The sequence below is a fragment of the Microtus ochrogaster genome, unplaced genomic scaffold (assembly GCF_000317375.1).
Source record: "Microtus ochrogaster isolate Prairie Vole_2 unplaced genomic scaffold, MicOch1.0 UNK28, whole genome shotgun sequence".
Lineage (NCBI taxonomy): Eukaryota > Metazoa > Chordata > Mammalia > Rodentia > Cricetidae > Microtus > Microtus ochrogaster.
In genome coordinates this window covers 1,900,238-1,913,161 of record NW_004949126.1, presented here as the reverse complement: position 1 = coordinate 1,913,161, position 12,924 = coordinate 1,900,238, and the positions used below count along the sequence as shown (strand labels likewise).

The 12,924-nt window shown below is 43.1% G+C and overlaps 1 protein-coding gene across 1 annotated transcript in view; it reads left to right on the top strand.

Annotated features, from left to right (window-relative positions):
• The window catches only part of Galntl6 (polypeptide N-acetylgalactosaminyltransferase like 6), a 1,036,720-nt gene that overhangs the window by 1,002,241 nt on the left and 21,555 nt on the right, over positions 1 to 12,924 (top strand). Inside the window, exon 10 of the mRNA XM_013354103.2 lies at positions 6,237 to 6,353. Coding sequence (XP_013209557.2) covers positions 6,237 to 6,353 — 117 coding nt within the window. The remainder of the gene's footprint in view (positions 1 to 6,236; positions 6,354 to 12,924) is intronic.

The window sequence follows — 12,924 nt, the reverse complement described above, 5'->3', positions numbered from 1 at the left end:
TATCATATTTAAAATTTGGAGCCAGAAATGTTGGGAGATTTTGGGCCTCCCTTCTTTCCCATGCTCTCTAGTGTCCTGACTGCTCTCTGGGCTTCATCACAGAGGAGATGGATTCCTTTTCTCTCCTCTCTGTGACCAGTAGCTATGGCCTGGATAAAGCAGGTTCTTAGTAGTTGAGTGAGTGATGAACCCACCATTTCATTTAGAAGACCCCAAAGCTATTAGAAGTAATTAACAAACCAAGGTTCTTGTTTGTAAAGCCTAGCATTTCTGTCTACTTAACATCCAATTGAGATCCTTATTCTCTGGGCAAAAATAAGTAAATAAAGACGATTTTAGAATGGGTGGCCAATTCTACATCTATTAATCATTTTATTACTTGATATTTTTTCTACTTTGCTCCTCTCTGTTCCACTTCTCTCCTCTCTTTTCTTCTCATCATCTTCCCCTTCCCCTTCCCTTCTTCCTGTTTTCTTCTTCCTCCTCCTCTTCTTCTTCTTATTCCTCTTCCTCTTCTTCCCCTTCCTCTTATTTTCCTTTCCCTTTTCTTCTTCTTCCTTTTCCTTTTCCTTTTCTTATCCTTCCCCTTTTCTTCTTCTTCTTCCTCTTCTTCTTCCCCTTCCCTTCTTCTTCCTGTTTTCTTCTTCCTCCTCTTCTTCTTCTTCTTATTCCTCTTCTTCTTCTTCCCCTTCCTCTTATTTCCCTTTCCCTTTTCTTCTTCTTCCTTTTCCTTTTCTTAGCCTTCCCCTTTTCTTATTCTTCTTCCTCTTCTTCTTCCTCTTCCTCTTCTTCTTCCTCCTTGTCCTCCACAGCAAGGACTCACTATGTAGCCTTGACTGGTCCCAAATTCACAGAGATCTGGCTCGTGCTAATATCTCTCTTATATCTCGCTTTGATTTTAGTTTATTTTGTTTTTGAGACAAGATCTCTGGTGTTCCATGGCATTCCTCAAACTCAATAATTTGTAGCTGAGGAAAACCTTGCCCTTCTGGTCCCCCTCCTTCTACCTGCTGAAACTACACCTGGAATGGCAGCAGGTGTGTCTGCCTCCACCTCTGGAATGCTGGAAGTTTAGGTGTGCCACCACACCTGGTACCGAGGATGGGACCTGGGGCATACCAGGCAATCGCTGCACCAACTGGGATCCCTAAAAGCTTCTGGGTGGGGCATAAATGGTGTTGAACTTGAACCTGGCTTGTCTTGTAAATCTACAAAAAGCCTCTCTACCTTTTCCTAACCCTTACCCCACAGGATCATATTTCTGTGTCCCTGCAATTCATTGTGATTCCCTTCTCCCTGGTTTTCACCTTCTTTCTACTGCTGCCTAGTCAAGTACCACTTCTCTTGTCTCATCCTACTTAGCCTTCCTCCAGACCCCTTGATGCAATTTAATAATGTCAAGGCCTGGAGCTGGATGTCAACAGAATGAAGCCTGAGAGTGACATCCTCTCTCACAGATTTATGCAATAGTCCATGTCCTAGATTTGATGTAGGGGTGTGTGTGTGTGTGTGTGTGTGTGTGTGTGAACTGCCTTACTTTCAGCCACAAGTGTAGAGCTCAGACCAAATAAAATCATTTATAAATACTAACACCTACAGTCTACACGGCTTTATTCTGTCCGGATTCTGCTCACCTTCTTTTTCCTCTTTCATGAAACTGTGCTTGTGAATAAAAGGAGAAATGAGAAGACATGGGTCCAGAGACTGGAGATTCAGTGACAAGGGGGAAAGGAGGAAGTGAGCGTGGCCTGGTGCTCGTCTTGTCCCAGCTGTCTACCTTGTCCTATCCTGAACTCTCAGCGTCTCCTCTCTGGCACAACTTTGTGCTGGAATGTACACAGATGTAGACAATGGCGCCTTTGAAACTTGAAATTTGGCTTGCAAGGCAGTTAATTCCGTTGTCTGCACAGCTGCCATTTGAGGGGGAATTTAGAAAATTCAAGAGTTTAGAAAATGGTGCCACCCATCCCTGCCAGAGACCTTTGGGGCTCATAACTTCTGGGAACAAAGTGGACGCTCTCTGGGAGGGTTGGTTGTATCCACTGGCTGAGCCGGCAGAGCCACCACTCCTGTCCCTAACTTGGGATGCTATCTCTTTCCTCCATTTCTAAGAGCAGAGTCCTGCGGATGGCAAGCTTGAATGTCAACCGTGTAGGAAAGCCTCTCCTGTGGCAAAGTTGTTGCAATGTATACAAACAGCTGTTTCCCCCTCGTAAATGCGGTTTGAAGAGCATAGATTTCCTTAGAGGGAAGAGTCGCTCCATGAAGGTGACGTCAGCGTACGCTTTGCAAAACCCTTCTCTAACAAGACTGCGTCAGGGGGATTGTAGGGCCCAGCGGTAAAAAGACAAACCTCTCAGGGTGCTATTCAGGTGACAGAAAGCTTCAGAAAGGTGACACACTGGACCCAGAGGAGGACATAAAACCAGAGCTTTTCAGAGTGAGCCAGGCTGAGCACAGGAAAAGCACACCAGGCCCAGTACAAATGGCTGTAGCAAGAGGATCAAAAGTTCCAGGGTGGTCTGGGATAGAAAGCAGGGCACTAACTACCACACACACACACAAAGGTGACAGTGATGGTGAAATTTAACTCTTTGTGTTCCTATTTTACTAAAGAAGCACAAGTGTGCATTATCACACACATGATGGAAAATGAATTTTTTCCCTCTCTTGCCCTTCCCCCTTTCAAAATCCCAGAAGAAAGATTAGCCTTAGTCCTTGTTTCCAAAAGATGAAGCTATCATTTTCTTTAAGTGATGATCAACCAGCTGTGCTTTGATGAGCAATCAAGTTCACTCTCATGAACTCCTGTGTTGGCAGAGTCTACTCGTTTGTTTTCTGATCGCCCTGACTCAAAATAATCACACAGAAACTATATTATTTGCAATACTGTTTGGCCAATAGCTTAAGCATATTTTTAGCTAGCTCTTATATCCTAAACTAACCCATCTCCATTAATCTGTGTATGGCCACATGGCTGTGACTTACTGGCAAGGTTCCAGCATGTCTGTCTCACTGACTCTGCCTACTTTCTCCCAGCATTCAGTTTAGTTTTCCCCCCTAGCTCTATTCTGCCCTATCATAGACCAAAGCAGTTTCTCTATTCATTAACCAATAAAAGCAACACATATCCAGAAGGACTTCCCACACCATTTCCTCTTTTCTGTTCAAATAAGAAGGAAGGTTTTAATTTTAACATAGTAAAATTACATATACTAAAACAGGTGTCAAGCAAGGATTACAGTTACAATATTTATATCTACTTTAACTTTTATCATAACTAAAGAAAACTATAATTATAATTATCTATTCTTCAACTCCGTCAAAAACTCAGAAGGATATACTACTATCTAAGTAAAAAGGAAGTACATTGTAAGCAACTTCCAAAACTCTAGAATTGACAGAGACATCTCACTGTCTAGAGTCACCTAAAGTTCTTCTGTAATGTTGTAGGCATCAATAGTATCTGGTAGACTTTTTCATGAATCAGGAAATTTCAAAGACAGTTCTGTCTATATTGTCAGTTTGTCAGTCACTTTTTTCTGTGTCCTGCAGAATGTCTGGAAGAGTCTTTCATGAAGCAGGAACTTCGAAGGACTGTCTTACCTTCTTTAGGCAACTTCAGCAGTCAATCTGTTGATAGAGGCTACTCATTCATTCCTGGATGCCCAGACCTGAAATAATCACTCAGAAACTATATTATTTGCAATACTGTTTGACCAATAGCTTAAGCGTCTTTCTAGCTAGCTCTTATACCTTAAATTAACACATTTTTATTTATCAGTGTATCACCATATGGTTGTGGCTTTACCAGGCAATGATCTGGCATCTGTCTCCTTCGGCAGCTACATGACTTCTCTGTGGGTCCGCAAGTCCAGTCAAGCAGTTCAGGCAAGAGAATTTTCTTGCCCAAATGCTAACAAACTTTTGCATGAGGAGCCTCTTTGATGCCCATCATCCTCTTGAAGTAGACTGGTGCTGCCAGGAGCAGACATGTCTCATTGTTGAGAAATAACTAGGTTCTTAAAATATTTAAATGCCATATTCTATAAGTCTTTGAAAGGTTTGAAGAATACCTAGTCATCTGAAATATATCACTGTACATCTAAAAAACATAATTAACATGACTACAAAATTGACTTTATAGATGACTATCTATGAACCTATATTTCTTAATTATACATTACATTTTTAAATGAATTGCACAAACACAATACCTTAATCAAGAGTAAAAATATACATATTACAAAATTGTTCTTAAATTTATATCAATAAACCAAGATCCATACCAATGCAAATCTCTATAGCATACCCCCCTTTAAACAAACATTTATAAACAATATTTGGGAATTTGGGCATAGTTCTCTCCAAACTACTTCCTGCTTTTTGTTGAGTGAAGTAATTTTAGGGTTCATGGAGACCTTTGAGGGATCTTGGTTCATCAAACCACATTAATCTGGAAGGAATCCACAGGTTCTCATCTTCTATGGAAACAAGAAAAGAACCTTTTCCAAAACAATAAAAACTTAGACCCAAATTTTGAAGTCAAGATGCCTTTAAAATATATATTGGTTTAGCTTAGCAGCCCGTACAATAAAATATCTCTTTGCATTTAGCTCATTTACAGTCAAAAATTCAAAGAAAACACAATAATATACATAATCCAGACTCTCTGTGTATTTTCCATCTTTATGTGGCTTATTTTTCTTACTCTATCTTTTTACAAGTTTAATATTTATTTTATTATCTTTACTCCTTTAACCTATGACTGTCTGTACTTTTATATTATAACTGTGTCTATATTCTTTTCTTTTCTCTCTCTCCCTCTCTCTCTCAATTCTATGTACATTTATCCAACAATGTTACCCATTTAGAAGTCTTTCTCATCTGAATCTGTCTTTATTGCACCTCTGTAATCATTTTCTGACCAAGACTGCTTTAAAAAAAAAAATGCTAAGTGGGCATGGCTATGATAACTCTGACGTCGTGCGTGCCTGTTGACTCCGCCCAGTTCAACATGGTGAAGATCTGTTTGCTGCCTCTGAGAGCCATTCTCACAGTCCGGTTTTCAGGCACACAGTGGGTCTATGCTGCAATTAGCCAAGTTGTAGCACTCCCTATTCGCAAGCCCCATTTGCATGCTCCATGGCCAGACCTTCCAAAAGAGTCAAAGCCCTTTGTGCTGATGAACCAGGAAGCTGCTGTTTTTCTTAAAGAAGCTGAGCAGTTTTTTGCTGTACCTCCCTCGCAAACAGAGCCTATTTGAAAAACTGCAGTTAACAAGAAGCTGAACTTGGCTCCCATTTTTGCGGGTCTAGAAGCCTTTTTTTTTCTGATTTTTTTTAATTTATTTATTTATTAAAGATTTCTGTCTCTTCCCCAGCACCGCTTCCCATTTCCCTCCCCCTCCCCCAATCAATTCCCCCTCCCTAAACTTTCTTAGACTTTACATGAACATTCTTGCCCTACTACAGGCTATGGTGATGGTGCCGGCAGAGGATTGGTGGACACTCCAAGAAAAAGAACACTACAATGTTCTGCCCTGTCCAGACTCCACATCTGCCACTGTTTCCGTTCTTGATATTTTTTTTCATTATTTCCCTTTATTTACCCCTAACTATTTCTTACTAAGATAATAACTGGAGAGAACTGTACTTACTATGAAACATGTATGTAATCTTCAGCTAGGATAGCTAATCCTCTCAGATTTAATTTACCATCCAGGAGAACTGCTAACCTATGACAACAGCCAATTGCAGCTGAACTAGAACTCGAGGTCCCTGAAACCTGCTCAGAGCTGTGGAATGCTGGACGACCCCTTTCCTTAACCATACACCTCCCCTGTAACACCTGCCTGGATTCTCTCCCCACTGGGAGGGTAACAGTAGATGTGCATAAAGTAGAATAGCAAATTCCATGTTAAGCACTCCCTAAGCAAGAATATGCTCTCATTGGGGAGGTCAAGGCTCTACCCCACTCCCTCTGCCACATCATCAAAAACTAACTTTGCTGCAACAAGCTGCAATTTGCCTTTTGACTATGTCATCTTCTTCCACCTAGATTGTTATATTTTATGTCCTCGTTTTTTTTTTTTTTTAGACAAACTGCATATAAATTCAAGGTGTCTTTCTAGTAGCGTCATCAAAAAGATTAACTGAGGGAGACCTTGATCCATCGCAGGATTGTCAGGAAGGTAATGACACAGTCCCATACTTCATGTGTTCTTCCTGCTTCAGATTCGGAGCCTGGCAGCAAACTTATGTGTGGACAGCAAGCATGGAGCCACGGGGACGGAGCTGAGGCTGGACGTCTGTGTCAAAGATGGTTCAGAAAGGACGTGGTCTCATGAGCAGGTGAGTCAGAAATCACAGGACTGGAGGCTAGCGGGGAGATGAGGGTAGCCAGGAAGGACAGACTAGAAAGAAGTCTCTGGGTGGCACATTTGGGACTTGGGTGAAGCCATGGTTTGTTGACAAGCAGAACCCTAGTCAGTGAGCATGGCCGTTCTCTGCTTCTGCCCCTCACCAAAGGAACTGTGATAATCGACCAGGACAGTGGATAAAAACACATTTCAACTTGGAGAGCAAGAATTGGCGTCATTTCTCAGCCAGGGAAGTGCATGCCTTGCGCACGTGAGAACTGGAGTTTGGTCTTTTAGAACCCATATTTTCGAGGTTGAACATGTGGGCATGTGTTTATAATCCCAGGCCCGGTGAAACAGAGGCTGGCAGATCAATAGGGATTGCTAGCCCACCAGCCCAGCCTACGTGGTGAGTTTCAGGCTAGTAAGACTGTCGAAGGGAAAGGTAGACAGCAGCTGAGGAATGATACTTAAGGTTGTCCTCTGACCTCAATGCTCGTGTGCATGTCCATGTGTATTCACAGACACCCCCATGCGCGCACACACACACACACACACACACACGAAAAAACTTTAGAATGAGAGTTGAATGTGGCAGCTATTTGGAGGACAGTGGTGATCAGTAATAAGGAAGTAAAACCACGAAGAGAAAAGTGGGCATAGGAATAAATTAAAACAAAATAAGCTTAGGTATTTAGCTCAGTGGTAGAGTCCCTGGGTTCTGTCCTCAGCTCCAAACACAAATAAAAGAACAAAGTCTGTGGGAAACGGCACAATGAGGCCCATTATTCTGTATGCTGACCTTTGCTTGAATGTGCTCCTGGGTACATGTGGGTGCACACACCTAGGCACATGCACGGAGGTCAGAAGAAGGAACCGCGTTTCCTCCTCCCGCACTTTCCACCTGTTCTTTGGAGGGTCTCCCCAAATTCTGGGGCTTTCAGGTTCCCCTAGGCTGGAAGTCAACAACCCCTAGGATCTTCCTGTCTCTGCCACATTCCCTCCAAGCTGGAGGCACAGGCGCAGGCCTGTGCAGGGCTCTGGGATCCATATTCTGGGCCTCCTGGTTGTGCAAGAAGACCCCTTAACCACTGAGCCCTCTCTCCAGCCCCTTCGTAGTAACTCTGAAAACCAACTTTAAAAGAAAGAGGTAGTAAACTCCTTCAGTGTGACCTCAGCTTACTGACTTCCCACAGCAGCGCTTTTCAAAACAAACCTGGAGAGAGTTAGGGAATTCATGCAACAAAATCTGCTAGTAAAGGGCTCTGTTTTGTGTTTGCGACTTCATCGAACTTTAATTTTCCCTCCTGGCTGTGTATCAAAAGTACTGCATGGACATCTTGTTGCAATCACAGTTTTTAATCACGCACGTGAAGGACTACCCAACTCAGACTTCCTAGGATGTTTGCAGACAATGACACATTGATGCATCCCTGTGATGGAAAGACATTTCGGTGCAGCTACAGTTAAGAAAGATGTGACTTATAATCTAATGTAAAGCTGAAAAGTCTCTAGAAAGGGTCTCTCCTGAAACTGGGTTACCTGTGAAAGAGCAATGACAGTGTGGTGGGGACTGGACGCCCCTTCTTGGTTTCAATTTTGAATAATGCAATATTTCAGTTAGGAAATATAGGACGTTCTCCACAGATTCCACAAGACTCAATAGCTATTGTCCAAGTGACATAGAAAACAGCTGATACATATAGCTGAGGCCTTTCTCCAGCCTCCTTCCCTGTGCAGAAGGGAAAAGCCCCAGTCAGGGCAGTATGCGCTCATGGTGTCCTGCTTCTCAGAATGGACCATAGTAACTGTCTTTGGAAAACAAAAGGAGGCAGCAAGCATTGTCCCTGCAGGCATGACTGTAGTGCTACAACTATATTCCTCAAATGTCCCCTTTGCACTCAGACCAGGCCCAGGCTGGGCTGGAGCTTCCTTGTGCTTTGTGTCTGCCTTGAACACTGACCAGAGGAAGGCTCAGCTTGACATCCTTGTGATTCGGGAGCTTCTTTAGCTTATGCACACATCCACACAAAAGAATCTTGACCAAAATGAGCCATTGAGCAATGACCCTACACAACCTAAGGTCCTTAAGGAGTTGTCCAAGTACACTTCTCTTCTCCCTCTTTTCTCTTGCTGCTCCTTCTCCGTACTAGATTGCAGTCAGAGCATTCGGATGCTGGGAAAGCAGCAAGTTCCAAAACCAGTCAAGGATAAATCCCATCAGACAACAGCAACATCTTCTGACACCCTCTAACCAATTACTTATCCAGTGATGTCCTAGAAAGATAGAAGGCCTTCCAGTCAGGCCAAGATAGATTTCACGTGAAGCCAAGCACCTTTGATCAATCCTTTTAGGCCAGCGGTTCTCCATCATTAAATAAAAGCAACAATCCCCACCTCCTATATGGGGTTTTTGAGAAGAAATGATGCCTGAGACATAACTTTAATTCCCACATGAAGCCAACACAGTCACTGTACTTTTCCTTCTATCTTCACACGCATACACACACACACACACGCACACACACACACACAAGCACACATACACACACATATGCACACACACACATGCACACACACATATGCACACACACATGCACACACACACAAGCACACATACACACACATGCACACACACAAGCACACATGCACACACACAAGCACACATACATACATGCATAAACACATACACATGCATACACACACGCACATGCACACACACACAAGCACACATACACACACATGCACACACACAAGCACATATACACACACATGCACACACACAAGCACACACACATGCACACAAGCACGCACACACACATGCACACACACATGCACACACACAAGCACAATACATACATGCACACACACATACACACACATACACACATGCACACACACATGCACACACACGCATAAACACATACACATGCATACACACATACACACACACACCACGCAAACACATACACATGTGCACACATGCACACACACACATCACTCACTCGGGTTCAAGGTTGCTGCGACATGGGTGCATTGATCCTTTCCCTACACAGCCGTTCACTCCAACATACCGGTACTGCAGGGTGGACAATTACCAGAACATTCTGCAGCTCTAGGATGTGGCGATAACTACAGTGTCAGGCGGGGGAGCTCGCTGCCTTCCTCCTCCTCCTCTGTGTCTGATAAGCACTGCCGGGTGTTGCCGAGCTAGTCTATCAGAAAGACTAGCATTTGGAGCAGTTAGGAAGAATGGTCGCTAAAATTAAAGAGGGGAGCTATAAGGGAAAACTTTGGGTTAAATTTATCTCCTTTTCTCAGCCCAAGCAGAAAGCAAACTTAGATAGCTTATGGGGGATACACGTCTGAATACCTGACCCGTGTTTAATATTCCTAAACAGGAAAATTCCAGAATGGACTATGATATGTCCTGAATTTATGTGATAGGAAAAAAAATGAATACAAACAAACTGAAGTATATTGCATACTTTTATTGATTGTTCATTTTTTTTACCTTAGGCTAAACTGCAAAAATCTATGCCATGCAATTTTTAACATGGTCACCAGAGGGCAGCACTAGACAGGAAGAAAAATAACAGTCAGGGGGAAAATAATGTGTGTGTATCTATATCCCTGCAGTTAATAAAGCTCTTTAGGATTTCCAGTCTCTGGCGACCTAAGGCTGGAATGGAACTACATGGAGATTAAAGGTTGGTGGGGAGGAGAAAGTTGAACCTGTGTCACCATACACTTACTGACAGGTAAATTCATTTCACACTAATCAATGTAAGCTTCATTCGATGTTTTGCTTAAAGACTTGTAAGTCATTATTGACTCTTTTACGTTCATATTAAAACTCCTGGATGAGAAGTACATCAGCCCAGGAAAATTATAGATATTCGTTTTCTTTCCAAAGCAGTCAAACTGACTGAATGAATAAACAGACTTGTTACAAAAGGCAACAAAGAAAGGTCCGCTGAAGGCCGCCTTTCTCCAGGAAACAGTTTGCTGCAGAACGTTATTCAGGACTAATCCAGCTTCTGTGAGGGAAGCAGGCCTATGATTCATCCTTCCGGGGTCATCCGCTGAGCTGTTTGATACCACCCTAGCATTGTGTGCTGGCTCCCAGTGTCCTCTAGGGAACCAGAAAGAAAAATTAAAATAGATCCAAATAAGAGTGTAAGATGTGGTGTGGGCCGCAACTCCCCAACTCCCGCTTTGAGTACCGGGCGGGGCGGGAGGGGGGCGGAAGAGAGGAGGCGAGGCCTGGCCTAGTTTGGCTGTTCTCTCTGCAGGCCCAGCAGCAGGCTCTGGGCTCTTGCTGGGAGGAAGCTTTGCAGGCCTTCCCGTCCTGCTGAGAAAACAGACTTTCTCTTTCCAACAGTCTGGAGGGGGACACAAGCAAACAGAAATCCAAACAAGTCGCTGCGTGCAGAGAAAGGACACACGCCTTTCATTGGGGGATAAACAATCTCAACACACATTCTGATGAGTACACACTGCAGGGAGAAACGTGTTATAACTCGGATTTCTGCAAACTCCATAAGGAAATATAACTGCCCACTGAGAGGGGAAAAAATATCTTTCAATTGTCTCATTTGGTTGCCAGACTAAGATAAGTGTATTTGCAGCTCCAATCTGGAGGTTTTATTTGTATAATACGATACAGTACATCCCCAGTAATGTAACACACACCACACAAATATGAAAGCAAGGAAATAGGTCATGACTCAAAAATCTATGTTTTAAAGAGTTGCTCAAAAGAAGAAAGGAGGAAAATTGACATCCATTCATTTTTAAAAGAATGATTTGAGTTTGAAAAGAAAACAAAAAGCATCATGGGCTTTTATTAAGAAAATCTAGAGCCGGGTGGTGGTGGCGCAGGCCTTTAATCCCAGCACTAGGAGGCAGAAGCAAGCGTATCTCTGTGAGTTGGAGGCCAGCCTGATTGGTCTACAAAAGTTAGTTTGCAGGACGGGTTCCAAAGCTACAGAGAAACCCTGTCCTGAAAAAAAAAAGAAAGAAAAGAAAAGAAAAGAAAAGGAAAGGAAAGAAAAGAAAAGAAAAGAAAAGAAAAGAAAAGAAAAGAAAAGAAAGAAGAAAAGAAAATCAATCTAGATACTTCTGGTTAGTAAGAACCGCCCAGGAGTAGGAGGCAAATGTGGATAGCACTGGAAGTCCTAAACAGTGAGGTGCTTTCACAATGCATCTGCTTACTTCTGCTCTGGAGAAAATATGTCTAATTAATGATCTGTTTGACACAACCATTGGGGAAGACAAATGGCAACCGTAAACATTTCAAAGACATAAGAGAAGGGAAAATAATAGTTATTGAAAGGTGCAGAAAAATATAACAATTGGCATAATTTGAAGATTTATCACCCGGGGCCCAGGATTGCAATCACCAGATAATAATAACAAGAATAATGCAGAAAGCCTTATGAAAATTCCCTTCTAGCAATCAATCTACAAATGCAGGAAAGATCATCACCCTGCAATAGCAAACCCAGAAGTAGGAAACAAAAGTCGCGTAAGTGTGCCCAGATACAACTCCGAGAGTAGATGATGTCTAGGAGACAGATTCGCTGTCACGCGGGTGTTATTTGGACCTCAATGGATTCATTTAATGAGAAGCAGGAGAAAGTGAAATAGAAGAAGCTGGGACACTTGAGGCAGAAGTCACATCTATCAAATGAAGGTCTTCTTTAGGTGAGGGTTATAATGCCTTTCATCTTTGGGCTTCTGCATATACAAAAGTGAAGACATAGAGAGAAAAGCAGGGCACACAGTCCCACCCTCTGCCATGGAGAGAGACAGTTTTCTCTAAGAGTATAGCCCTGGTAAATCGATCACCCTCACTCTGGTGGAAGACTGTTTGGGTGGGTGGGGGAGGAATTTAGGAGGAGGAGGAGGAAGAGGAAAAAAAGAAGAGAACGAGAATGTCAGAGAGAGGGGGAGAAAAAGAAAGAAGTAGCTGAATAGAAGCACGGGAGTAAGCAGTGTCCTTCCACAGCCTCTGCTCCAGCTCCTACCTCCAAGCTCCTGTCTTGAGTCCTGTCTTACCCTCCCCCCCCCCGATGATGAGCCTGTAACCTATAACCAAATGAACGCTTTTCTCCTGAAAGCTAAACAAGTAAATGAAAATTTTCAAAAGTCTAGTTGACTACGAGAGGCAAGGAGTGTGAACAACACGAACAAGGAGGTTGGTAGGTGGTAGGGGCACAGATCATGGAGTGTGCTTCCCTTGAAGCACAAAGAGGTGAGTTCAAGCCCCAGAATCCACTTTAAAAGTCAGGTTTGGTGGCACACACACTTTTAATCCCAGTACTGAGGAAGTGAACCACTCGTGAGGAACGCTGTAGCTCACTGGCTGTCAGGGTAGCCAATGCGGCAAATCCCAGCCCAGGAGACACCTTGACTTTAAAACAAAAGTGTACAGTGACTAAAGAATAATACCTCTGACCTCTGAACCCCCATGATCGCACATGCGAGCACGCAAACACACGTGCTTGTATACACACACACACACACATACACAGAGAGAGAAAGAGAGAGAGAGAGAG